The 27,738-nt window shown below is 42.2% G+C and overlaps 1 protein-coding gene across 2 annotated transcripts in view; it reads left to right on the forward strand.

The window, feature by feature from the left end:
• The window catches only part of GATM (glycine amidinotransferase), a 60,900-nt gene that overhangs the window by 29,903 nt on the left and 3,259 nt on the right, over positions 1-27,738 (forward strand). The window contains exons 1-8 of one of the 2 annotated variants that reach the window (XM_003420156.4): positions 15,312-15,388; positions 17,225-17,443; positions 22,952-23,147; positions 23,862-24,052; positions 25,023-25,160; positions 25,303-25,467; positions 26,654-26,717; positions 27,168-27,284. In XM_003420156.4, coding sequence (XP_003420204.3) covers positions 15,320-15,388; positions 17,225-17,443; positions 22,952-23,147; positions 23,862-24,052; positions 25,023-25,160; positions 25,303-25,467; positions 26,654-26,717; positions 27,168-27,284 — 1,159 coding nt within the window. In that variant the 5' untranslated portion in view covers positions 15,312-15,319. Of the gene's footprint in view, positions 1-15,311; positions 15,389-17,224; positions 17,444-22,951; positions 23,148-23,861; positions 24,053-25,022; positions 25,161-25,302; positions 25,468-26,653; positions 26,718-27,167; positions 27,285-27,738 lie in introns of those variants that run through there. The other variant, XM_023539078.2, reaches the window with a different exon arrangement.

Raw genomic sequence — 27,738 nt, forward strand, 5'->3', positions numbered from 1 at the left:
GTAAAGATCACCCCAAGAGACAGAATAGGCCACATAAACTAGAGACTACATCAGACTGAGACCAGAAGAACTAGATGGTGCCCGGCTACCACCAATGACTGCCCTGAAAGGGAACACAACAGCGAATCCCTTATGGAGAAGGACAACAGTGGGATGCAGATCTCAAAATCTCGTAAAAAGACCAGACTTAATGGTCTGAATGAGACTAGAGGGACCCCAGGGGTCATGGTTCCTGGACCCTCTGTTAGCCCAAGACTGGAACCATTCCCGAAGGCAACTCTTCAGACAGGAATTGGAGTGGACTATGGGATAGAAAATGATACTGGTGAGGAGTGAGCTTCTTGGCTTAAGTAGACACATGAGACTATGTTGGCAGCTCCTGTCTGGAGGTGAGATGAGAAGCCAGAGGGGGACAGGAGCTGGTTGAATGGACACAGGGAATATAGGGTGGAGGGGAGGAGTGTGCTGTCTTATTAGGAGGAGAGCAGCTAGGAGAACATAAACAAGGTGTATATAACTTTTTGTATGAGAGACTGACTTGATTTGTAAACTTTCATTTAAAACACAATAAAACACAAATTAGAAAAAGTGGAAGGGAAAAAAATTTTGGAGTATTTTGTTCAGGATTTTATATATATACATATATAATATGTATGTATTCAATATGGTCGAGAGAACACTATGTGCAATATCATATTCCGTTGTATCTTAATAGCATGGCATAAAAATTGTCCTAGGTTATTAAACCTCTGTAAGTATTTTTAGGAGCTGCATGATATTTCACTCTATGGTGAAATTTATTTTTTCTAAGCCCTAAATTTTTTCATTTATTTTAGAAATCCTTGTTAAGAAAATTTATTCCTTTAACCATTCTCCAGTGGTTGGTCTGTTGTGCTGTGAACATGACCATGTTTGGAAACAGGGTCTTTGAAGATGTTATCAGTCAAGTTGACATGAGGTCATACTGGAGTAGGATGGATCCTAGTGCAGTCTGAGTGACGTCTTTATAGGAGAGGAGAAGAGACACAGAGACACAGAGGAAAGAAGCTCATGTGATGACAGAGGCAGAAATAGGAGTGATGCAGCTGCAAGTCAAAGAATACCAAGGCTTGCCGGGAGCCACCCGAAGGTAGGAGAGACTTGGAACAGATTCTCCCTCAAAGCTTCCAGAAGGAACCAACTCTGCAGACGTATTGATTTTGGAATTCTAGCCTCCAGAACTGTGAGGCAATAGATTTCTAGTATTTTAAGTGCTCCTCCCATTAGTGGTGCTTTGTTACAGCAGCCGTGGGAAACTAATACAGCATTCAAAGGATGTTTCCTGCAAAACCAGAAAGTGCTTGCGTGAGCAGAGACATCTCTGTGGCACGGACTTCTATAACAATGATGGTGTTTCACTAACTTCTGCATCATTCCTGGATGCACTCTTGGGTGCTGACTAGACCTGGCCCACCCTGGGTTAGGAAACGGAAGTGCTAACCTAGGGAGAAACATGAGGCACAGCTTTTTCAGCAGGTTGGGTAGAGCTATTTTAGCTTTTGCTAAAAGTCCTAGAGTTGGACTCAAGTGTGGGTAAGCATGTAGTATATTTCCAGAAGCAACTCAATGGGACAGATTCTTCTGGAGTGTCCTTCCCCTTCCTGATGTGCTCCCTCCCTTGACTGCAGCTACCCTTATGCTAAAGTACAGTTGTTGTTGTTAGGTGCCATGGAGTCGATTCTGACTCATAGTGACCCTATGCACAACAGAACAAAACACTGCCTGGTCCCGTGCCATCCTCACATGCTTGTGCCATTGTTGCAGCCACTGTGTCAATCCATCTTGTTGAGGGTCTTCCTCTTTTTTGCTGACCCTCTACTTTACCAAGTGTGATGTCCTTCTCCAGTGCCTGATCCCTCCTGATAATATGTCCAAAGTATGTGAGACATAGTCTTGCCATCCTTGCTTCCGAGGAGCATTCTAGTTGTACTTCTTCCAAGACAGATTTTTTCGTTCTTTTGGCAGTTCGTGTTATAGTCAATATCCTTCACCATCACCACAATTCAAAGGCACCTGTTCTTCTTTGATCTCCCTTGTTCATTGTCCAGCTTTCGCATGCATATGGGGCAATTGAAAACACCATAACTTGGGTCAGGCGCACCTTAGTCCTCAAGGTGACACCTTTGCTTTTCAACATTTTAAAGAGGTCTTTTGCAGTCTATTTGCCCAATGCAATGCATCTCTTCATTTCTTGACTGCTGCTTCCATGGGTGTTGATTGTGGATCCAAGCAAAATGAAATGCTTGACAACCTCCATCTTTTCTCTGTTCATTATGATGTTGCTTATTTGTCCAGTTGTATTTTTTTCTTTATGTTGAAGTGTAATCCATACTGAAGGCTATGGTCTTTGATCTTCATCAGTATGTGCTTCAAGTCTTCTTCACTTTCAGCAAGCAAGATTGTGTCATCTGCATAACACAGGTTGTTAATAAGTTTCCCTCCAATCCTGATGCCTCGTTCTTCTCCCTATAAGATTTTTACCAACTTCTGCAGTCTGAAATTGATCAAACATGCAAGCAGGATGTACTGATAATTACTGATGACTGGAATGCAAAAGTTGGAAACAAAGAAGGATCAGTAGTTGGAAAATATGGCCTTGGTGATAGAAATGATGCTGGAGATGCACATGATAGACTTTACAAGACCAACGACTTCTTCGCTGCAAACACCTTTTTTTTCACCAACATAAATGTCGACTATATACATGGACCTCGCCAGATGGAATACACCAGAATCAAATTGACTACATGTGTGGAAAGAGATGATGGAAAAACTTAGTATCATCAGTCAGAACAAGGCCAGGGGCTGACTGTGGATCAGACCATCAATTACTCACATGCAAGTTCAAGTTGAAACTAAAGAAAATTAGAACAAGTCCACAAGAGCCAAAGTATGACCTTGATTATATCCCACCTGAATTTAGAGACCATCTCAAGAATAGATTTGATGCATCGAACACTAGTGACCGAAGACCAAACGAATTGTAGAATGACATCAAGGACATCATACATGAAGAATGCAAGAGGTCATTAAAAAGACATGAAGGAAAGAAAAGACCAAAATGGATGTCAGAAGAGACTCTGAAACTTGCTCTTGTACATCAAGTAGCTAAAGCAAAAGCCAAAAATGATAATGTAAAACAACTGAACAGAAGATTTCAAAGGGCAGCTCAAAGAGACAAAGTAAAGTATTATGATGACATGTGCAAAGACCTGGAGATAGAAAACCAAAAGGGAAGAACACACTTGCATTTCTTAAGCTGAAAGAACTGAAGAAAAAATTGAAGCCTGGAGTTGCAATAGTGAAGGATTCCACTGGGAAAATATTAAATGTCATAGGAAGCATCAAAAGAAGATGGAAGGAATACACAGAGTCACTATACCAAAAAGAATTGATTCATGTTCCGCCATTTCAGGAAGTAACATATGATCAGGAACCGATGATACGGAAGGAAGAAGTCCAAGCTGCACTGAAGGTGTTGGTGAAAAACAAGGCTCCGAGAATAGACGAAATACCAATTGAGATGTTTCAGCAAACGTATGCAGTGCTGAAAGAGCTCACCCATCTATGCCAAGAAATCTGGAAGACAACTACCTGGCCAACCAACTGGAAGAGATCTATATTTATACTGATTCCCAAGAATGGTGATCAAATTCAATGCAGAAATTATCAAACAATATCATTAATATCACATGCAAGCAAAATTTTGCTGAAGATCATTCAAAAGCGGCTGCAGCCACTTATATAGACAGGGAACTGCCAGAAATTCAAGCCAGATTCAGAAGAGGACATGGAACCAGGGATATCATTGCTAATATCAGATGGATCCTGGCTGAAAGCAGAGAGTGCCAGAAAGATGTTTACCTGTGTTTTATTGACTGTGTTGAGGCATTTGACTGTGTGGACCATAACAAATTATGGATTACATTGTTGAGAATGGGAATTCTGGAACACTTAACTGTGCTCGTGAAGAATCTCTACATGGATCAAGAGGCAGTTGTTCAAACAGAACAAGGAGATACTGCATGGTTTAAAGTCAGGAAAGGTGTGCGTCAGGGTTGTATCCTTTCACTACACCTCTTCAATCTGTATGCTGAGCAAATAATCTGAGAAAAGTGCTATAGCCACCCCTTATCTGCCGTTTCGCTTTCCGTGGTTTCAGTTATTCTCCCCAGTCAATTGCGCTATGAAAATGTTAAATGAGTGATGTGATGAAATCTCTTCCCTTCCTTCTCTGTCCCACCTGGGGACCACATTCACATAACTTTTATTACAGTATATTGTTAGAATTGTTCTATTTTATTATTAGTTATTGTTGTTAATCTCTTATCGTGCCTAAGTTACAAAGTAAACTTTATCATATGTATATTCGTATAGGTCAAAACATAGTATGTATTGGGTTTGGTCCTATCTATGGTTTCAGGCATCCATGGGGGTCTTGGAATGTATCCCCTGTGGTTAAGGAGGACTACTGTACCTTCTTGTGCCCTTGTAGAGTTGTCAATAAAGGTCTAAACCTTTATTCCTGTGCTTGTTTAGAGGATTTGTAGTATGCTCCGGTCTTTATCCTCAGTATTCGGCTATCGTTGGTTTCCAAATGTTCAGTTTGTCAAAGATTCATTACCATGCAGCCTTTATGAGTATAGTTTTATCTTAAGAAAGGCAATTATCTGATAAACACTCAGATATCCTGAAAGATGACTGGGGGCATGGGACATAAATGAAGTTTGTAGGAGATTATGTGTTATTGGGAGTAGTTGGACTATATGTATACCTTGCTTTATGCAGTAGGTATTTCCCTGAGAATCTGTGAGAAAATCAAATAACATAGAGGTTAAGGGCACAAGCTGTGGAGTCTTAGAGGCCTTGGTTTGAATTTTGATTCTGTCAGCCTCTTGGCAGCTGTTTGACTCTGGACAACTCACTTAACCTCAGTAAGGCTCAGTGTTTTCATCTGAACAAGATTATTATAATACCTCCTCACAGAGGAGTAAATAAGATAACACATGTGAAGCTCTTGTCTGGCACAGAGCAAAGACTCAGTAAGTGGTAACTTATTACTAATTGGAGTGGAAGTGATTTTTAAAATCAACTAAAGTCAACAAATATTTATTGGCAGTATTATGGGCAGGGCAGTGTGATAAGACCACATAGACTCTTTATCTTTTATGTAAATGTGAGTTTCTCTATATGGGTTCACTTATATTAAGATAACTTCACCTTTTCCTAAGAGTTGGATTTGATTTGCTGTGTTGTCTATTGGCTTCTCAACAAGTCTCAGAGGCACTTCCAATAGACAGAAGTGTGGGTAATAATATCTCTTACAAGTCCTTGTTCAATTAAGTGTGAACTGTATTTGCTTGTCATTTACTCTAAAAAACACATTTCCCTATAATCATTTAATTCTGAGGTTACCTGTCATACTGTTTAAAAGATAAAATGAGGTTTTTAACACCAGTGTCCTATGCAATGCATTTAAAGAGGTATTCCCTGTTCATATATTTAAGAAATATTAATTTTGCCTTAGTTTAAAGAAGAATGTTAGTGTCTGTAAACGGGCATCAATTCCTCCCTAAATCTTAAACGTGTCTCAATTTTTACCTGTCCTAAGACTGAGGTGGAGCCCTGGTGGCAAAGTGGTTAAGAGCTTAGGCTGCTAATTAAAAGGGTTGGCAGTTCGAATCCACCAGCTGCTCCGTGGGAACCCTATGAGGTGGTTCTATACTACCCTATAGGGGTGCTATGAGTCAGAATTGAGTGACGGCACACAACAACAACAAATGGCCATTAAGCACATGAGAAGATGCTCAACATCATTAGTCACTAGGGAAACGCAAACCAAAACCACAATGACATACCACTTCACATCCACTAGGACGGCTACAATAAAAAAGACAGACGGTAACAACCGTTGCTGAGAACGTGGAGAAATTGTAAACTTCACGCATTGCTGGTGGAAATAGAAAATTTGGAAAACACTTTTACAGTTCTTCAAAAAGTTCAACATACAGTTTTCTATGACTCAGCAATTCCACTCCTAGATATATACCCAAGAGAAAACATACGCCCACGCAAAACTTGTACATGCATGTTCATAACAGCATTATGCATAAGATCCAAAAAATAGAAACAATCCAAATATCCATGAGCTGATGAATGATCAATAAAATGTGGTATATCCCTATACCCGTACAAAACCCATTGCCACCGAGTCGGTTCCAACTCATAGCGACCCTATAGCACAGAGTAGAACCGCCCCATGTGGTTTCCAGGAGCACCTGGTGGATTTGAACTGCCAACATTTGGTTAACAGCCCTAGCTCTTAGCCACTACACGAGGTTTCCATATACCCCTATAATGTAATATTATTCAAATGTAAAAAGGAATGAACTACTGATACATGCTACAATACGAATGAACTTTGAAAACCTTATGCCAGGTGAAAGAAGACAGGCTCAAAAAGCCACATACTGTGTGACCTCATTTATATGAAATGCCCAGAACAGGGAAATCCGTAGAGACAGAAAGCAGATTAGTGGTTTCCAGGGGCCTGGTTGTGGGGAGGAAGGAGGGGTGTCTGCTAATGGGTATGAAGTTCCTTTTAGGGGTGATGAAAATGTCCTGGAATTAGCGGTGATGACTGCACAGCCTTGTGAGTATACTAGAAACCACTAAATTGTACTCTTTAAAAGGGGGAATTTTTAAAAAATAATTTTTATTGTGCTTTAAGTGAAAGATTACAAATCAAGTCAGTCTCTCACATATAAACTTATATACACCTTGCTACATACTCCCACTTATCTTCCCCTAATGAGTCAGCCCGCTCCCCACTTCCAGTCACTCCTTTTGTGACCATTTTGCCAGTTTCTAACCCCCTCTCCCCTCCCATCTCCCCTCCAGACCGGAGATGCCAATATAGTCTCAAGTGTCCACCTGATGCAAGTAGCTCACTCCTCATCAGCATCTCTCTCCAATAAAAGGGTGAATTTTATGCCGTGTGAATTATACAGTCAATAGAGCTTTTATTAAAAAAAAAACAAAACACTAAGGTAAAACTGGAACACATGCAGTTGTTTTTCCATTAGTAAGTATTGCCTGTCCTGTATGCTGATATCAAGACATTATCAGACTGGCTGACCTTTGCCTTTTAGTTTAAGTTTAGTTATAACCTAATAGAGGAAACTCGGATTAACGAGTTCTAAATCCCAGAGGGGAGTCTAAAGACTGAAAATAAAAGAAATAAGATTTCTTAGAGCAGACTCAGATGTTTCTTCCTCATTTTTGCTAAAGTCAGATCAATTTGAGTGCTGACTTAAGCTGAGCTTATTTTAAGTATTTAGAGGGAGCTGGGGTTTCATTTAGCTAGAGTACTGATTCACTGTTGTCTTCTGCTGAAAGAATCTACCTCCTTGGGGGAGCCTGGGCAGTAAGAACACAGTGTTCGCAATCAATAAAAAGCCTACGGAGGGTTGGAAGGAGACAGTGCAGAGGGTGTCTTCATAAGGTTTTGCAACTCATCGAATATAGGGGACTAGATTAAGGGAGAAGGCAAAGATGCCGAGAGAGTATCAAGCCTAAACGACTAGAAAAGGATGGAACTGTGGACAGGAGTTAGGAGGGGTGGTGTGAGCTCCGCTGTAGGCAGGCTGAGTTTGAGATGCTGACGAAGTACCAGTATGGAGTCATAGAAGCATAACATTTTTACAGCCAGAGGGACCTTAGAGATTATCTAGTGTTGGTGCCCTTATTTCCAGATGAGGAATCCCAGGCTGAGTGAGGGGGAATGACTTTCCCAAGGTCTCCTAGGCTAATGAAAAGGAAAAAGAGGGGGAAGGATGCTTTGGTTTGCTTTTAGAGCAGGAGGATGGCTTTGGGTGGCTCTATGCACACTCTCTCACTGGATTCCAGGAGGGAGAAAGAGTGTGCTCCATGGCTATAAGAATTTTTCTTTATGTAAAACTTAATGATGCCCTGGCCTGACTACTACCAGGCGACACCAAGTCCTGCACCTGCAAAATTAAAAACGCACCTTTAATAAGTGGCAGCACAATGTCCTCAGACCTCCATAGACAGGATACAGGGCAATATCAATGCTGTGTGTAACTACTGCACTCTTAAACTCCGTTATTGAGGAGAAGCACATCTCTGGCTACCCCAAGTGCCCAGAGGAGGCTGCATTTTATTGCTGGAAGAAATGTGAGAAGCATTAGAGATCCCCAAAGCCTTCACTAGAGAGAGGAAAGGATTCCGTTCCAGTCGCATAGCAAGTTAGTAGAGAGCTAAGATATGAACCTAGAGTCACAGACTCCGTTTGCCACATTATGACATTTGGGGGCTTCCCTATTGTTTAAAAACAAGCAACCAGTCTCTGTGGAGTTGATTCCCAGTCATGACGACTTCATGTGCGTCAGAGTAGAGCTGTGCTCCCCCAGGATTTTCTTTCTTTCTTTTTTTTTTTAAATGGGCATTATTTATTTATTCCAAGCCCAACCATTTTCTGGTCTTAAAAACTTATTCTTTTTGAGAGTACAACCAATCCGTAGTTGTGCATTAACTTTTTTTTCTCCCCAACAATTTCTACTTTCTGCATGCATAATTTAGAGACACCGGTTACATTCTTCAAGTTGTGCAGCCATTCTCACCCTCCTTTTCTGAGTTGTTCTTCCCCATTAACATAAACTCACTGCGCCCTAAGGTTCCTGTCTAATCTTTCAAGTTGCTGTTGTCAGTTTGATCCCATATAGATAGTTCTAAAAAAAAAAAAGCATAATGCTCAAGGCAGACATTCTTTACTAGTTAAGCTAAACTATTGTTTGGTTTTAAGAAGACTTCAGGAGATGTTTTTGGCTTAACTTTTAAAGATTATCTCAGGGCAGTAGTTTCAGGGGTTCGTCTAGCCTCCATGGCTCCAGGAAGTCTGGAGTCTATGAGAACTTTAAATTCCATTCTGCACTTTCCCCCTTTTGATCAGAATTCTTCTATGGAATCTTTGATCAAAATGTTCAGTAATGGTAGCTGGGCACCATCCAGTTCTGCTGGTCTCATTCATGGCAAAGGTGGCAATTAGCCACACATACCATTTCCTCCTCCTGTTCCTGACTGTCCTTTTCCTCAGGTGAATAGAGAGCAGTTGTCGCATCTTGGATGGCTGCTTGTAAGCCTTTAAGACCCCAGGCTCTGTGCAACAAACTCGGGAGTAAACAGAGGTACTAAATACATGATTTAAGTCAGTTAACTGGGATGTCCCATGAAACCATGACCATAAACCTCCAAACCGAGGAGCCAAATGCCATGAGGTGTTTGGTTGTACATAAGCAACCTCAGCAGCTACTCTATTTTTTTTTGGGTCATTGTTGTAAGTGTATCTATCTATCACACAACTTTTGCCAATTCAACTTTTTACAGGTGTACAACTTATTGACAGCAATTACAATAACTGGCTCTGCAACCTACCTTTAATCAATGTGAGTTTTCCATCCCTCCCTTCCTTTTCCCCCTCCCTCCTGGCCCTGGTAACCACTACTAAACACTGGTCTCTATACATTTGCCTTTTCTTGTCTTTCTATGTAAGTGAAGCCATACAACGTTTGCCCTTTTGTGATTGGCTTATTTCACTCAGCATAATGTCTCCAAGCTCCATCCATACTTCATTTCTCCTACTGGCTGAGTAGTATTTCGTTGTATATATGTACCACATTTTGTTTATCCACTCTTCTGTTGATGGGCATTTAGATGTCTTAGGCTGGGTTCTCTAGAGAACCAAAATCAGTGAAGCACCTGTATCTATATATATCTATATTTATCCATATATCTATATATGTATATAGAGATATATACAGAGAAATATATAGATCAAGGAAATGGCTCATGAAGTTCTAGCAGCTGGAAAGTCTGAAATCTGTGGATCATGCTGGAGGCTTCTCCTGACTCAGGTAGCTGCAGGGGCTGGTGAACTCAAGATCCAGACTTCAGAGGCTGGTGAATCCCAAGGTCAGCAGGTCAGCTGCTAGCTCAAGTCCCAAGCACCATAGGTCAGATGAACAGCTGCAGGATCCAGAGTGAGGAAAAGCCTGCGAGCCTTCCCAGAAAGTCCACCTATATTGGATGCAGGCCACACCCCCAAGTAAACTCCCTTTCAACTGATTGGCTACTCACAGCAGATTCCATCATGAAGGTGATCCCACATCAGGTCTCATCATGGAGGTGACTGCATCATTATAGGACTGCCAAACTACATCATAACTGCCAAACCTCCGAGAATCGTGGTCTAGCCAAGTTGACACACAACTTAACCATCACATTTAGGTTGTTCCTACCTTTTGGCTACTGTGAATAGTGCTGCAGTGAACACTGGTGTACAAGTCTCTTTTTGAGTCTCTGCTTTCAAGTCTTTTTGGTACATACCCTGGAGTGGAATTGTTGAGTCATATGATAGTTCTGCTTTTAGTTTTTTGAGGAACCAGCACACTGTTTTCCACAGTGGCTGCACCGTTTTACATTCCCACTAGCAATGCATAGGGGTTCCAATTTCCCCACATTCTCATCAACATTTTTTATTTTCTAGTTTTTGGTTTCTTGTTTGTTTTTATCTTAGCCATCCCGTTGTTGTTGTTGTTGTTAGGTGCCATTGAGTCCAGCTCATAGTGACTCTATAGGACAGCGTAAAACTACCCCATAGGGTTTCCAAGCAGGGACTGGTGGATTCAAACTGCCAACCCTTTTGATTAGCAGCATGAGCTCTTAACCACTTCAACTCCAGGGCTCCTAGCCATTGTAGTGGGATCAAAATGGTATTTTGCGGTGGTTTTGATTTGCATCTCTCTGATGGCTAATGACACTGAGCATCTTTTCATGTGTTTGGTGGCCATTCGAATGTCCTCTTTGGTGAAATGTCTATACAAGTCCCTTGCCCATTTGGGGATTGGGTTATTTGTTTTTGTTGTTAAGTTGTCAAAGTTTTATATATTTTTTGGTTACTAGATTCTTTTCAGATATATTGTTTCTAAAGGTATTTTCCCAGTTGGCAGCTTGTCTTCATTTTCTTGATCAAGTCTTTTGATGAACAAGTTTTTTACTTTTTATGAGATCTCATTTATTTATTTTGTCTTTTACTGCTTGTGCTTTTGTTATTATATTAGATAATCCATTGTTGAAAGCTAGCCCTCACAGTGTTCTTCTAAGAATTTTATGGTTTTAGTCTGCATATTGTCTTGGTCAACTAGTGCTGCTATAACAGAAATACCACAAGTGGATGGCTTTAACAAAGAGAAATTTATTTTCTCACAGTCTAGTAGGCTAGAAGTCCAAATTCAGGGCATCAGCTCCAGCGGAAGGCTTTCTCTTTCTGTTGGCTCTGGAGAAAGGTCTTTCTCATCAATCGTCCTCTGGACTAGGAGCTCCTCTATACAGGAACCCCAGGTCTAAAGGACGTGCTCTGCTCCCTGTGCTTCAGTCTTGGTGGTATGAGGTCCCCGACTCTCTGCTTGATTCTCTTTCCTTTTTATCTTTTGAGAGAGAAAAGGTGGTGCAGGCCACAGCCCAGGGAAACTCTCTTTACATTGGATCAGGGATGTGACCTGAGTAAGGGTGGTGTTACAATCCCACCCTAATCCTTTTTAACATAAAATTACAATCACAAAATGGAGGACAACCACACAATGCTGCAAATCATGGCCCAGCCAAACTGATACACACATCTGGGGCGGGGGGCAACATAATTCAATCCATGACACATATTTAGGCTCTTAATCCATTTTTGTTTTTGTGTATGGTGTGACGCATGGATCCTGTTTTATTTTTCTGCATGTGAAAATGCAATTTTCCCAGCACCATTTATTGAAGAGACTCTTCTTCCCCCATCAGATAGACTTAGTACCCTTGTCAAAAATCAGTTGACCACAGATGTGTGGTTTTATTTCTGAACTCTCAATTCTATTCCATTGGTCTCTGTGTCTATTGTTATACCAGTACCAGGCTGTTTTGATTACTGTAGCTGTACAGTATGTTTTAAAATCAGAAAGTGTGAGTCCTCCTACTTTGTTCTTCTCTTTCAACATTGTCTTAGCTATTCCGGGCCTCTTGCCATTCCACATAAAGTTGAGGATTTGTTTTTCTATTTTTGTAAAAAAAAGCTTTTGGAATTTAGATTGGGATTGTGTTGAGCGTATAGACTGCTTTGGGTAGTACTGACATCTTTAAGTCTTCCAATCCATGAACGTGAAACATCTTTTCATTTATTTAAGTCTTCTATAATCTCTTTCAGCAACGTTTTATAGTTTTCATTGTATAAATCCTTCTCATCCTCTTAGATGCTATCATAAATGGGATTGTTTCCCTGATTTCCCTTTCACATTTCTCATTTTTGGTGTATAAAACCCAACTGATTTTTGTTTGTTGACCCTGTACCCTGCAACTTTGCTAAATTCGTCTACTAGCTGTAGAAGATTTCTTGCGGACTCTTTGGGATTTTCTACATATAAGATCATATTGTTTGCAAATAGAGATAATTTCACTTCTTTTCCAGTCTGGATATCTTTTATGTTTTTTTTCTTGTCTTATTGCTCTGGCTAGGGCTTCTAATACAGTACTGAATACAAGAGCTGAGAGTAGGCACCCTTGTCTTGTTCCCAATTTCAAGGGGGAAGCTCTCAGTCTTTCTCCATTAAGTATGATGGCTGTTGGCTTTTCATATATGCCCAGAATGATATTTGGGAAATTTACTTTCTATTCCAATCTCCTTTAGGGTTTTCATCAAGAAAGGGAATTGGATTTTATCAAATGCTTTTTCTGCATCTGTAGAGATCATCATGTGGTTGTTTTCCTTTGCAATATTGATGTGGTATATTAACGTTGATTGGTTTTCTAGTGTTGAACCATTCCTGCATTCCTGGGATAAATCCCACTCGGTCCTGGTGTACAACTCTTTCAATATGCTGCTGGATTCTGTTCACTAGTATTTTGTTGAGGATTTTTGCATATATTCATAAGAGATATCGACGTGTAGTTTTTTTTTTTCTCCTTACAATATCTTTATTTGGTTTTGGTGTCAGTGCTATGTTTGTTTCTTAGAATGAATTAGGGAGTATTCTTTCCTTTCTATCTTTTGGAAGAGTTTAAACAGTGTTGGTGTCAATTTTTCTCTAAATGTTTGGTAGAATTCCCCAGTGAAGCCACGTGGTTCAGACTTTTGTTGTTGTTGTTGGAGGTTTTTGATTACTTATTCAATTTTTTCACTTCTTATAGGTCCGTTAGACTTTCTATTTCCTTTCAAGTCAGCGTGGGTAGGCTGTGTGCTTCTAGGAATCTGTCCATTTCACGTAGGTTATCCAGTTTGTTGCCACACTGTTGTTCATAATTTTGTCGTAATTGTTTTTATGTCTCTTGGGTCAGGTTTAATGTCCACTCTGTCATTTTTTATTTTGGTTATTTATACCTTTTCTCTTCTTTTCTTTGTCAGTCTAGCTAAAGATTTGTCAATTTTATTGATCTTTTCAAGGAATCAACTTCTGGTTTTATTGATTCTGTTTTTTTTTTTTTTTTTTCTGCTCTGATCTTTGTTATTTCCTTTCTTCTGGTAGCTTTGGGTTTAGTTTGCTGCTCTTTTTCTAGTTCTAGAGTTGTCGAGTTAGGTTGTTAATTTGAGATCTTTTTTTTTTTTCATGAAGGCATTTATTACTGTAAGTTTTCGCATAAGTTCTGGTATGTTGTGTTTTCATTGTCATTTGACTGTAAGAAATTTGTATTTTCTCTTTTGATTCCTCCCTGACCCATTGGTAGTTTAACAGTGTGTTAATTTCCCATGTGTACCTGTAGTTCCAGGATTTTTTCTGTTATTCATTTTTAGCTTCACTGGTTGTGGTCAAAGAAAATACTTTGTATCATAGAGTTTTCAATGGCTGATTTTTCAGAAGTTGATTGTCAGGCCTTTCTTTTGAGGAGGCTCTGGGTGGCCTCTAACCTCCCACCTTTTCCATTAGCAGTGCATTAACTGCACCACCCAGGGTTATATAAAAAAAAGGGTTATATAGGGCCGATAAAATATCACCTCATGTTCATAAAGCTCTTAGTGCCACACCAAGGTCTGCATCTACACTCTCTCGTTTGGCCCCTCAACAACCTTGTGTGCTAGGGACAGAAAACGCCATTTCTCCCTCTTCGTGCATAAGAAGATTGCAACTGAAGAAGACACACAGCCAAGACCAGAACCGGCTTCTCCCCATGACCTCTCCCACCCTTCTGTCTGGTGCCTTCCATCAATGTACTTCGGAAAATAAGTGTGAGACACCAGGATTCAAAACACAACCCATTAAAAATGGATAGCTGCATATTTTGTAAGTACGAAAACTAAATACCCAAACCTTCCCGCCCCCTCAGCCGCTAAAAAACTACGTGAATATTATAAACTGAATTTTCTAGTTCTGCACAAAACAGCATTAATTACGACTGCACTGTTAGGCAACTGTTTTACTAACGAAAGTATCCTAATCAAGTGGAAACGAAAGCTTAACTACATAAAAAAAAAAAAAAAAAAAAAAACATGAAATGGAAGGAAATAAACTGCTCTTAGCCCTTCCTTACTTCTGGCCCACTTTTGTCTCTATTCTCGTGATTGAGTTTCTCAAGCCAAGGGCACACGGCCAAAGGATAACTGAAATGGCAAGTATTCTAAAGAACACCCAGCCAGCTAGTGGGGTGGAAAGCGCAGCACCTTGGGGGGCAGATGACCTGAGTTCCAGACTAGTCCCCTCCAGTCTCAAACCCGGCGGTGCCCGAGGAAGCCACCTAAACTTTAGGTGGTTTGGTTAACTGTAAAATGAGACTGAGTCAGTGCACATGGGGTTATATTCACGCTTTACATATTTAATTTCACAGATGTAAATTTAAAACAATATATGTATATAATATTAAATGACTTCATCAGAAGTCGCACCCTCGTCTCTTTCCCTGAAACACTAGTGGGCCTCCTTCCGCGGACCCGGGCCGGGCTTTGCCGAGCGCAGCAGAAGCTGAAAAAGGGAAAGCACCGGGCCTTGACCGCCGGCCCCACAGCCGTTCCTAATTCGGGGCGGCCCTGCGCCAACCACCCTGGGCTCCGCGGGGCCTCACCACCTGTTCCCGGCAGCCAATGGGGGGCGGCGGGGGGCGGCCGGGAGCCGGGCGAGCCTACAAAAGGCGGCGGGCGCGCGCGCCTGGGGACTCCCTCTGCGCGCTCCCGGCAGGCTCGGAGGGACGCGGCCGAGCGCGGGGAACATTCTGCTCGTGGCGCAGCAGGAGCCAGGCGATGCTGCGGGTGCGGTGTCTGCGCGGCGGGAGCCGCGGCGCCGAGGCGGTGCACTACATCGGGTCCCGGGTGCGTGCGCGCGGAGCCGAGCCCCCGCTCCCTCCCCGGAGCCCTGGCGTTTCCTCGCTGTCCCAAACTCGCATTGCATGGAACTGCCCCTTCTCGTCTCCTTCGCAAGCTCGGAAGGACCTTTGCTGGTGGCGGGGAGCTTGGCCGTGCCTCCGGGGCAGGGGGGCGTGCTTTGCGGCCCCGCCCCATGGGTACAGTGGCTCTCTGCGCGTCGCAGGCCGCGGTGGTCTCCGTGCAGGGGGCACAGCCCTCGGCGGCCGAGCCTCGATTCGCCCTGCGGAGCCTCCCTCCCGGGGCGTGGCGGGGGGCGGTGAATGACACTATTTAGGAAAAGCGTGGCGTTATTGGGGTTCAGTCCCCAGGGTGGGTATAGAGTCGAGGGGCTTTCAGAAAATGCATGTGGGGTGGAGGAATGGGGAAAGAGGAAAAGGGGGGAATGGGGGACAGAGCGAGTAAGCAAGCAGGCTCCCCAAATGTAACATGGAGTCCTGAGTCGAGTTGGAGCGAGTTCGTCTGTGCCCGGAGTTTCTGCCTGGTAGCGCCCTCCGCTCGGCTGGAATGAGCCTGGCTGCAGACCCTCCCTTGCTCCTGGGACAGGAATAGCTTGGGCACTTTGACTTCCCCCAACAATTGGTTCGGGACCAGCTGTCACTCTCCCGCTTGCTTTGGTCTCCACCCAGGCTCCCTCCTGCCCCGGTCCTGAGATTTAACTGAGTAGGGTAGAGATTTGGGCGGTGGGGGTGGGGGATGAGATTGGCTGCAGTGGGTGAAGAATTCTCCCTGTCTCGGTTTTATAGGCCCTACATTTTTAAGAGCTCTTTTGAAGTTCTTAGATCTCCTTTTTAGTTGTTTCAATTTGTGCCTGGGTTAAAAAATCTTGGCTAGGGCACTGCAGACCACCTGTAAAAGGGAGCAGATGGCAGTTGGTCACTCTCAGAATTAAGGTGTCAGAGAATGTGAAGTGTGTCAGCAGTGAAAATTTTTTAGTATGAAACTGATTGCTCTGAAAGATAAGATCCTTTGGAAATGCTTCCCATATTTTCCTTTCCAGAAAATAGCTAATGTTGGTAACCTTTGATACTGAAGGGGAAGAGAGACTCCCTCCCGGGGCTGGACTTGGCAGAGAGATGTGGAGCAGCTTTCTGTGGCTTTGTGGGAAGAGGGTGGCCCATCATCTGCAGGGAAAAAAACCAAACCCATTTGGAGTCCCTTCGGACCCTAGAGGACAGAGTAGAACTGCCCCATAGAGTTTCCAAGGAGCACCTGGTGGATTCAAACTGCCGACCTTTTGGTTAGCAGTCTAAGCTCTGAGCCACTACACCACCAGGTTAGAGTTGCTTAAAGCTTGATTGAAGAAACACATTCCGAGATTTCACTGGGGATGTATGGCCATTGGAGACAAAACCTTCTGAGGGGTTTTAAAAAGTTATACCAATTAACATATACTCGGGGGTGGGAGGAAGATAATATGGTATATAGATAAACAAGAAGGTAAATATCGCCAGTAATCCTCCTACTTACCTGTTGTTGTTAGGTGCCATTGAGTCAGTTCTGACTCCTGGCGGCCCTGTAGGACAGAGTAGAACTGCCCCATAGCATTTCCAAGGAGCGGGCTGGTGGATTTGAACTGCTGACCTTTTGGTTAGCAGCCAAGCTCTTAACTACTGCGCCACCAGACCCTGTCCCTACCTACGTATACAGCATTAACATCATGGTTTATGCTCTCCTAAAGGATTTTACATGTCTGTTATCCTGGATTTTCACACCACCTCCATTCTCCCCGTTCCCCAAACACTGTACAGGGCTACACAATAATCTTTTCTTTGTTTTCAAAAGCTTGGAAGAAGCTTAACGGGATGGGTGCAGCGAACTTTCCAGAGCACCCAGGCAGCTACGGCTTCCTCCCAGAACTCCTGTGCAGCTGACGACAAGGCCACTGACCCTCTGCCCAAGGACTGCCCTGTCTCTTCTTACAACGAATGGGACCCCTTAGAGGAAGTGATAGTGGGCAGAGCAGAAAACGCCTGTGTCCCACCGTTCACTGTGGAGGTGAAGGTAAAGCACGGGTGTTTGCATGTCTGGAAGTAGCTTCGTCCCGTACCCTCTGCAGTCTGCTGCTTTCTTCTATAGCTGCTTCTACCTGACTTCCCAAATCCAGTGGTTAATTTTAAGTTATCTTACCTGACACTTTATACAAACGATCATTCCTTCTGTCTTGGAACGCTTATCTTGGATTCTGAGAGATCTTTTCTGGGGATATTAGTTCTTTCACGATTCTTCAGATCTTCTCCCTCCACTGTCTGCAATGTTAGGATTGAATTTTATTTTTGGCCCTCTTCCCTTAGCCATTCTCACAGCTTCCGTTCCCCCCTCCAGTCTGATCCAGATGTCTTTGCTAAACTCCGTCTAGATCAGCAGGTTAAACTCCTTACTGGATATCGCCATGGGACCTCAAACTTGGCACATCCAGAGTTGAATTGCCAGCCGTGCACCAAACCAGACCCTTCTTCTTTTCTGTATTTCAATTTTTAGCTAAAACACGAGAAAATCATATGTGATTTCTTCTTCGTCCACATCCAGTCACATCATCCACATACAGCCCCCGAGATCTAACAAGTCTTTTGTCAAGATGAATCTCATATTCATGGCCTTGCCTCCAGCCCTTTGACACTGTCTTAGGTCAGAATCTCATCTTCTGCCCGGGCTGTTGCAGCTAACTCCCAACTTGTCTTCCACGTTTGTTTTTCTCCCCAAACCACCTTCCAGCTGCTGTCAGAGAGGTTTTTTTTTTTTTAAAAAACCTAAATTTGGTCATAGTGCTCATCCCACTCGCTTTACTCCTCTTCTTTGCTAGCTCCCCACTGCTTAGGATAAAGTCCTCATGGTATTCAGGGTCCTTCATAATCTGGCTGTCTTTCCAGGACCCCCCATTTCAGTCATTTATTCATCTTAGAGATGTTAGTATGGCAGTTAGTGGACGCTCATTCCTGTTTGAGTCCTTCTCTCCTCTGATGTTCCACCCTAGTTTTCAGCAGACTTTATAAGATAACCATGCAAACAGCCAAACCAGACTCCTCACTGCTTCCCAACAAGCCTTTGCTCTTGCCTGTCGTCCTGTATCCACATCCTTCTTATCTGTAGTATAAACCTACCCCTCTTACAACTGCCTAGCACCAATGGCTCCTTTCACAAAGCCTTCCAGGATTTATGGCAACAAGTAGTATCTCCCTTATATTAACACCTAGCGTTCCTTACCTATAACATTCGTGTTGCCAGGACCTCTGTGGACTGGTGCCTGAGGGTCCCATCTCTAAGGTAGTACCATCCACATTGTAGACACAGCCTAAATTTCCATTAATAATGGGTTACAAATATATCTTCAGTGTACTTAAATTCTTCTTGAATATTTGCATTTTTAGTTCTCAGTATGGATTGAGGGAACAAGTTCTTTAGCATCATTGTCCTCATCCTCAGAAATGTTACCTACCAGGTACAGGTATTAACACAGAACTTTCTATCTGAAGAGATAGGATGTTTACATAGAAACAAAGACTAATGCTAAATATGTTACGCCAACCACCTGGCAAAGTGCTGAATTGAAAAGGCAGTGAGTGATCCAGTTAGGCAGTCTTGAAGGAAAGGATTCTTGAGTTGAACCTCGAAGACAGGGTAATAGAAAAAGATTGATTGTTCTGAAACTGCCTTTGGTTCCGACGTTTGGAGTGTGGTGAACAGATTGACCAGATTCATATGTACCAGCCACATGTTTTTAAAAGGCATGGTCTTTACAAGGAACTTCTTCAAAAGAAGTTGTCCCATCAACGAACCATTTTAATTGGGTGAAGCGAAATTTCATATTCAGACACTCGTTTATGCTTGTTTGTCTTTAAAATTGTTGACTTTTATTCCATGTAATCTTACAGAACCAAAATTCCCAGACATTATTTTGAGTTCTTTGTCACTTGATTTATGACATTAGACTTCATAGTTTCATGGTCGTGTGGAAAGTATACCATGCCAAAGTCAGGAGACCTGGATTGAAGTGGGTGTTTGATAAAAGCTTGATAGCTAGTCTCCATCAATTGGCTGTTTCACCTTGTTTGTGCAGGATTCCACAGATTTCTGAGCCCCAGTAAAATGCCTAAAAGGATTAAATATGAAGATGAAAGGTTACATGTCAAGTATTTTAAAGAACGTAGCCAATAATTATAATTGTATGGATCCAGTTGGCCATCTGCACTGCCAAAGTACACTGCGAATGGAGTGGTTGTAGATTTCAGTAGCATTAGCCATCCTGTATTGATTTCACACATTTATCAGGTTATTTCTGTTTTGTGCCATATATTAGGCAAGGTATTGATGGAGGAAGAAAGTAAACCTGAAATATGAATGCCTGTTACAAGACACAGCCTTGCCTTCTAGCTGGAGAAAAATGACGAAGACATTCATCAGTTTGGGAACAATAAAAGATAAAATAATGAAACGAGGAACTTTTGTCAGGAGGCACAATTTTTAAAACTAGATGGCTTTTTTATTTTGCAAAACAGTGAATACTTGGTATCAAATATGTGCTTTGTTTTTTTTTTTTGATAAAGAATCTTTTATAAAATACAAGACTAATCAAGATTGATGTAATATTGAGTTTACAGCTGAATAAATAAAGAGTAAGATTCTACTGAAATTTCTTAGCCTTCCCAAAACACTATTTAAAATTACTTTGGCAAACTCCCCAGAAGGATTTTAGGCTCTAAGAGACTGTAAAGTTTCTAGGCATGCAGGCCATATCTCTGCAGAAGGTTATTAAAAAAAACATGCTAATAAGCGTGTAACATAGCGTTCTGTATCTTGCAGACACTTGGTAAAAGATGACTCAAATTTAACAGGGTTATAGAGGAAGTGTGAACAATTTCCAACTTCTCTTGGACTTTGTCCAACCTTTGCCAGATTATAGACTGTACAAAGAAAGCCACACTTGTTTAAATAATTTTCTTTTCCCAGGAAAGTTTGCTTTATCCTTATCAAGTCAAGCTTTGCTCTGCAGACAGCAGGCAGGATACTTTGGAGTGTTTCAGGCGTACACCGTAGCCGCACATCAGCTGTAACCCCAGTGGTAAATTTTCAAAGGCTGCTTGTCCTTTAGCGGATGGTGAGACGTGCCTGGCATCGGAAGGAGGAAGTAGTGAATGGATGCTAGTACCAGGATGCGTCTGAGAGGAATATAAAGAGTCATTATTACTCTCTCTTTCTGATTGCTTCACAGGACTTCCTAGGAGTAGAAAACAGTGACACGCCTTTTTTTTTTTTTTTTTTGAGTGTAGATTGAGCTTAAAAACTTCTCAAATATTTAATGCTGATAATGTTTTTCACAGGCCAGAAGTTGAACCTGCTATTTGCCTGTAGATCTTCCCAAGTAAAGCAGCTGACTGATGACCAAGAGCAGGGGTCAGCTAAATTTTTCTGTAGAGGGCCAAATGGTGAAGAAGTAGCTGTAGACAGTACGTAAACGAATGGGCATGCCTGTGTTCCCATAAAACTTTATTACAAAAACAGGCGGCCAGCCGAATTTGGCCCTGGACCTCAGTTTGCCAACCCTTGTTTTAATAGCTTCGTTGGCATCCTTTGTGTCTGCTGAAGACCTGTTCCTCAGCTTTTTATTTCTTACGCACCAGGCTTGTCTGCAGGCTAACTGATGGGAACGTAGATACGGAACTAACAAAAGGCAGGTCTGCTTCCGTGTGTTTGATATGTATCAGACTTAGGTGAAAATGGAAGTACAGACAAAATCTAGACAAGACACTGTCTTTGACATTAAAGAGCTAGACGTTTAGTACAGTCGAGAGGAGCAGAATCACTGGGAACGGTAAGAACTATGTTAAGGAATTCCGGCTTTAGAAGTTTTTACATGCTGAGCTAACAACTCTCAAACCAGTGTAATACAGCCGAGGCCTGCGGCCTAGTAGAAACCGTCTCAGAGTAGCTGGGAGCAGCGGATGAGAGGATATCCCGCTAAGGCACCCACAGGCCTGCACTCTGGCCACTGCGCAGTCCCAGTCCCCGTATCACTCACCACCGTCTGAAGCCGTCTGCTTCATGCTGGAAGCCTTCCACCTGACATCCAGACTGGTGGCTGACCAGTTAATTAGTACTAGAAGGAAGCATTTTTTGAAAATACCTGCTTCACACATTTTTAATACTTAAAATATATAAACGTACATGGCTTTGACAATCTTTTGTTGGAGGGCCAGGGCTTTTCCGTAGAGTTTGGGTCCTCCGATTGGAGTCCTGCTTCATCTCTCCTGATAACACATCATCTGCATTTCCTAATCTATTTCTTTAAATTGACTAGAACTTAGATGCAGAATGAAGAGTCCCATATTTTTATTTTAAAGTTGTTATACCTATTCTAATTCAGCAGTAATTTTTAGCACATTGATTGAAGCTTTTTAAAGCACTCAGCTGTTGTTAATTCAGTTGTCTCTTGAATTGCATATATCTTCTGGAAACTTTCTAAATGTTATGCCTGGTTTCAGCTGTTAAAGGTTGGCGCATTTGTCTGTCAGATCACTTTCTTCTAGACAGAAGGCCCTGTGGCCCTGTGAGGACTCCCATGGTTGGGAGAATGGTTGGGAAGGGACACTGAAAGGAGGTGGTAGGAGGTGCCAAAGGCAGGCGTGCACTGCTGCACGGTTTTCCAAGTGCTGTTCTGTTGAATGGGAAAATGAGTAGTGGGCTCCTAAGAGGAACAAAGCATATTTGAGAGTATCTCCCTGACCTAAAGGGGTGGTATCCTGTTTTCCCACAAATGATGGCAAAGTGCTGTTTTCCAGACAGAATCCTGGTATGCTAATGGTTTTGGCTTAGTATAAAACCCATTGTTGTCAAGTTGATTCTGACTCATAGTGACCCTATAGAACAGAGTAGAAATTCCTGTAGGGTTTCCAAGGAGCGGCTGCTGACCTTTTGGTTAGCAGTGGAGCTCTTAACTACTGTGCTACCAGGATTCCTGGCTTAGTATTAAAAAAACACAAACCAAACCCGTGGCCGTCGAGTCAATTTCAACTCATAGTGACACTGTAGGACAGAGTAGAACTGCCCCATAGGGTTTCCAAGGAGTGGCTGGTGGATTCAAACTGCCAACCTTTTGGTTAGCAGCCGTAGCACTTAACCACTGTATATGTGCTTGTATTCTCTTATGGCATTTTGTTCTCTTGTTAGATTTCCTTGAGCCCCTAGAACCGAGCGCCTGTGTCCTGTTTTGTCTGTAAAGCAGAGTAAAAACCAGCCAAGAGGATCCCAAGCCTGCCTGAGGGCAGACACACTGTAAGGCAGGGCAAGACCACAGGCAGAAGCAGTGCGAGGCCTCAAAATATCGAGAGAATTTAGGGCTCTTCATTCAAAACATTGAGTGTCTGCCCAGAGAGGCAGCATGCTGGTTCTGGGGATCAACAAGACACGGTCTTAGTCTCAGTTCTGTTGTGCTGTACGGACTGTCGTTCACTGCCCTCGAACCTGTTGTGAATCGTGTGTTTCCCCTGTATTTCGTTTACTTTCTTCTGCTTCTAGGCCAACACATATGAAAAGTACTGGCCATTTTACCAGAAGCATGGAGGCAATTATTTTCCCAAAGAACATTTGAAAAAGGCCGTTGCTGAAATTGAAGAAATGTGCAATATTTTAAAAAGGGAAGGAGTGACAGTAAGGAGGCCTGACCCTGTTGACTGGTCGCTGACGTATAAAACTCCTGATTTTGAGTCTACGGGTAAGTGGTATCTGGTAACTAAACTGCTAGTGTCTTCGTTTTTATTTCTTACCTAACGTGTCAGGAGAAAAAAATAATCCTTCAAAACTGTCAGAATTATTTAGGAACAGTTTATAACTCTGAGAAACATAAGAGATTGGTCTTTTTGATATGATTAAGGCATGCACATTATAAACGCCATCATAAATCTGGACTTCCCTGAGAGAAGCAGTCTCTCCTAAGCTTCATAATCATTCCTTAATGTCGGAATGGCGAGTTCCACTTCATTTTCCTCAAGAACGGAAATTAAGGGGGGACAGAAACATTCCCATTTTATTTTTAACTGACATTGTTGCAAGACTGTTCTTGCGTCTGATTTATAGTTCTAGAAATGATCTTCGGTCCAAATTTTGTCTCGTGATACTGCGACTCCATGAAGACCTCGTTTCTGTGTATCAAAAAAGAAGCTTAAAAATGGTGAAAACCCAGTGGTTCCGGATCTCTGAACAAGGACCTTAGCGCTTCAGCTTTTTCTTTTCCCTTTTATGGCTTGGCTTTATACCTCCACACAGAACTCATGTTAAGGAGCTAGTATGTGTCATTTCATGTTTCTCCACTTTCATATGATTACATATGTAACTTTTTTTACCAAACAAGCGCGATCATATTATATAGACTTGCCTGTCTTGGCAATTAGCATTAGTGAGGGTGGCTTGGAACTTTTTGCCCTGACAGGTTTATATGGTGCGATGCCTCGAGACATCCTGATAGTTGTGGGAAACGAGATTATCGAGGCGCCCATGGCATGGCGCGCACGCTTCTTTGAGTACCGTGCCTATCGGTCAATCATCAAAGACTACTTCCAGCGTGGCGCCAAGTGGACAACAGCTCCTAAGCCCACGATGGCTGATGAGCTTTATGACCAAGTAAGTCCCTAATGATAGATTGTTTTATGATAAGTTTTCTAGATAATCCACAAAGGGTAAGATAGAAATTCTCTGATACCTTGTATGTATATTTCAGAAACTGAGAGCATCACCTATTTTTTTGAAAATGATTGTTTTGTGATGAAAATAAAAGTAAATGATATTGTGATTAAAATAGTAACAGCAACAATAATGATAGCAGCTAATTCGTACTTGGTTCTTAGCACACACAAGGTCTTAGATGAAGAGGTTTATTTATATCCTCAACTCTCTCTGTTTCTCCCAACAACCCTGTGTGGGGTTGTGTCCTTCCATTCCCGGGAAGAAAGCTTCCCTAAGGTCACACAGCGCTTCACCGGTGGACCCAGGAAAGTCACTACGCTGAAGTCCATTCTCTTCCTTTAGAAAAAGAACTTGGTCTCCAGGAAAAAGTCACAATAAGGTGACGTGTGTGGCCCTTATTACATTACTTACTTTTTGATCACCTGTAGAAAGAATCAAAAAATCAAAATTTCTTTTAGACGTTGAAGACAGAAACAAGTAATGAATGAATTCTACCACACCCAGTCAAATTTGGCATCTCATTTTATGGTGCGTTAGGCTCAGGGCCAAACTCCTTTTCTAAAAGAACAGAATGACGTCATCCTGTTGACTTTCAATGTTGTAGATAGCTACATAAATCAATGGACGGGTCATGGAATATTTTTAAAATCAAGCACTTCCCTTTGCCCTTATACCACTTGCTTCTGAATATTATGAAATTGCTGGAGTGCCTAGTTTTTTATTTTTGTTGTTGGGTTTGCTTGTTTTGGTTACCATGGACCTGATCTTTCATATGCGTGTTTTACTCTAGAACCAAGAAGTAATATTGTAGGAAATGATGACCTCGAACTAGTTTTCTTGGTAATGAACATTATAAATAATTTTCTTCTGCACCAATACACTGTATGTTTATCGTTGCTCCAATTAGAATTACCCCATCGATTCCGTGGCAGACAGACACAAATTGGCTGCTCAGGGAAAATTTGTGACGACCGAATTCGAGCCATGCTTTGATGCTGCTGACTTCATTCGAGCTGGAAGAGATATCTTTGCACAGAGAAGCCAGGTTGATAAAGGCTGCCTCTGAAATCTCACATTATATTACTGTATTGTTTATTTTTGAATTAAAATATTTCCATCCTTAATATTTTTAGTTACCCAGACATAGAGCCAGATGTTTACACAGTGTGTCTTCCTTTTATTTTCAGGTTACAAACCAGCTGGGCATTGAGTGGCTGCGTCGGCATCTGGCCCCGGACTACAGAGTACACGTCATCTCCTTTAAGGACCCCAACCCGATGCACATTGATGCCACCTTCAACATCATCGGGCCTGGCCTCGTGCTGTCCAACCCCGACAGACCATGTCACCAGGTAAGAGGGTTCCCGAAGCCAGGCAGCTGAAGCCGTTGCCACTCTTACTTTAAGCCCTGCCGTGGTTCCTGTGGCCTCTAAATGACCGTTCAGCAGTACTCAACATCATTGTGCTCAGACAGTGGGCGGCTTATTCCGTGTTTACGGCGAGATGTCCAGCACTCGGAAATACTCATTGTGGCCACGGTAATTACTATCATGCCCTTGGACTTGGACTTCGGCTGCCTGCTGTCGTCGGTCTCAAGTCTGTGTCTTTTATCAGACAGAATGGTATTTTATCATGACATGCAGCAGTGCTTCCACAGCAGCTGGGTTGCAAAGGTGATCCCTGCCAGCCCGGGGCAATGCCACTGGGCAACAGGTGTCTTCTATGCTGTCCAGTGGTCTGGCCCCCCTCGCAGCTCCACCAGCAGGGAGGAGTGGGCGGCTGCAGTGCAGCTGGTGTCTGCCCACCACCTGCAGCCTCCTGCTTCCACCTGCTGCCCACTACCTTCCATTCGGGCAGGGACTTATTTCGTGTTGTTTGCGAGGCTACGTCTCTTTTTAACAGGTGTACACTATTATACCAAGTTGCTTCATTTCTATTGCATATTTTTAGACCCAGTGATCGAGGTTACTCATTCTTTTCATTTTAATATAATTTATTGATATACTAAGTGGAAATGTGAACATACGGAAGACCAAGTTGTCACTGGTCATTAAGGACAAGTGTGGTTCTTTGGAGAGCGTCCCTGCACTGTCGTTATACCACGGTCACAGACACAAACTGATAGAGTATGAAGTGAGCCAGCTGAAGTGGGTGGACTGTAGGCTTGACCTAATCAGACTATTTAATTTTCTTGTGACTAAAGAGAAAATCTTCTCATTTTCTTTAATGAGAGGTTCTCTAGCAAAGTATCTGTGGTGTTTTAAAATCTCGGAAACCTGAGAAAAGCATGCAAATATCCTTAAAAGCCTTAACATTTCTATTCCTTTTTAACTTTAATTTGGGGGTTTTATGTACATTTTTAATTAGGGTTCAGACAAAATCATCTAAATGTTTTTAAATTTTAATTTGTTTTTAGCAGTTGAGAAAACAGCTTCTCAAAAAAAATTACAAATGATAATAGCTATCAGAGACCAAGAATAATAAGAACGGTGTATAGATAAAAACATCTTTGGGTTTGTGTGTGTGTGTGTCTTACAGATTGATCTTTTCAAGAAAGCAGGATGGACCATAGTTACTCCTCCAATACCAGTCATCCCAGATGGTATGTTTACTTTTTTATATTTATAGACTAAAATGATTGATAATCAAGGATTATAGGGAGCAGCCCAAATTTCAGCAGTTTAGAGAAAACATTTTCCCGGTCAGAAGTGGTGTTTGGGCCAGGAGCCAGGACTCCTGTCCACGGCCTCTCCTTCTGTAGAAACTGAAAGCGAGACGATGGGGGAATCAGTGTAAAACGCCGCTACTTAAAGCAAGAAATGACTTCAAAATAAATAAAAAAAAAAAAAAACAGGGTAAAATCTAACATGTAATGAGTATGGATTGATTCATGATGTTTATAGATAAGTTTGTCTTAAGATTAAAACAAGGGCTCACAAGGAAAGTAAACTACTGAAAGAACTGGCCTGTCACCTTAATATTCTTCACTTGCGAATTCTTGCTTTAAACAAAATGCCATAAACAATTGTGATACGAGAGTTGTTATTTTCAGACCACCCACTCTGGATGTCATCCAAATGGCTGTCCATGAATGTCTTAATGCTGGATGAAAAGCGTGTTATGGTGGACGCCAACGAAGTCCCAACGCAAAAGATGTTCGAAAAGCTGGGTAAGGACAATAAATGAAACACTTTGTCACATGTGAAAATACTAAAGTAGAAGAAATAAATAAGTGACGTGCTAGGTCTGATGTATAGTTTATCTAAGTCGGTTTTCTATTCACTTGAGAGGCACGGAGCCAGCTTCTCAGTCTTCTGTGACTTCCCCACCCTCCTGCTGCCCATGTGTGCAGAGCTGAGAATTTAGCTTGTTCAGCGCATCCTCAAAGGAGAAGTTGTTGAGAGTCCTCTAAAAGCAATTTAATTGTCACCACACATTTTAAAGGGCTTATAAGGACGCCTTGTACACAGCCACCACCCCTCTGTCAGTGGAGGCTTTGTGTGTTGCTATGATGCTGAACAGATTTCAGCAGAGCTTCTGGACTCGGACAGACTAGGAAGAAAGGCCTGGCTGCCGATTCCAAAAATCAGCCAGTAAAAACCCTGTTGATCACAACAGTCCAG

Source organism: Loxodonta africana, chromosome 10 (genome assembly GCF_030014295.1).
Source record: "Loxodonta africana isolate mLoxAfr1 chromosome 10, mLoxAfr1.hap2, whole genome shotgun sequence".
Lineage (NCBI taxonomy): Eukaryota > Metazoa > Chordata > Mammalia > Proboscidea > Elephantidae > Loxodonta > Loxodonta africana.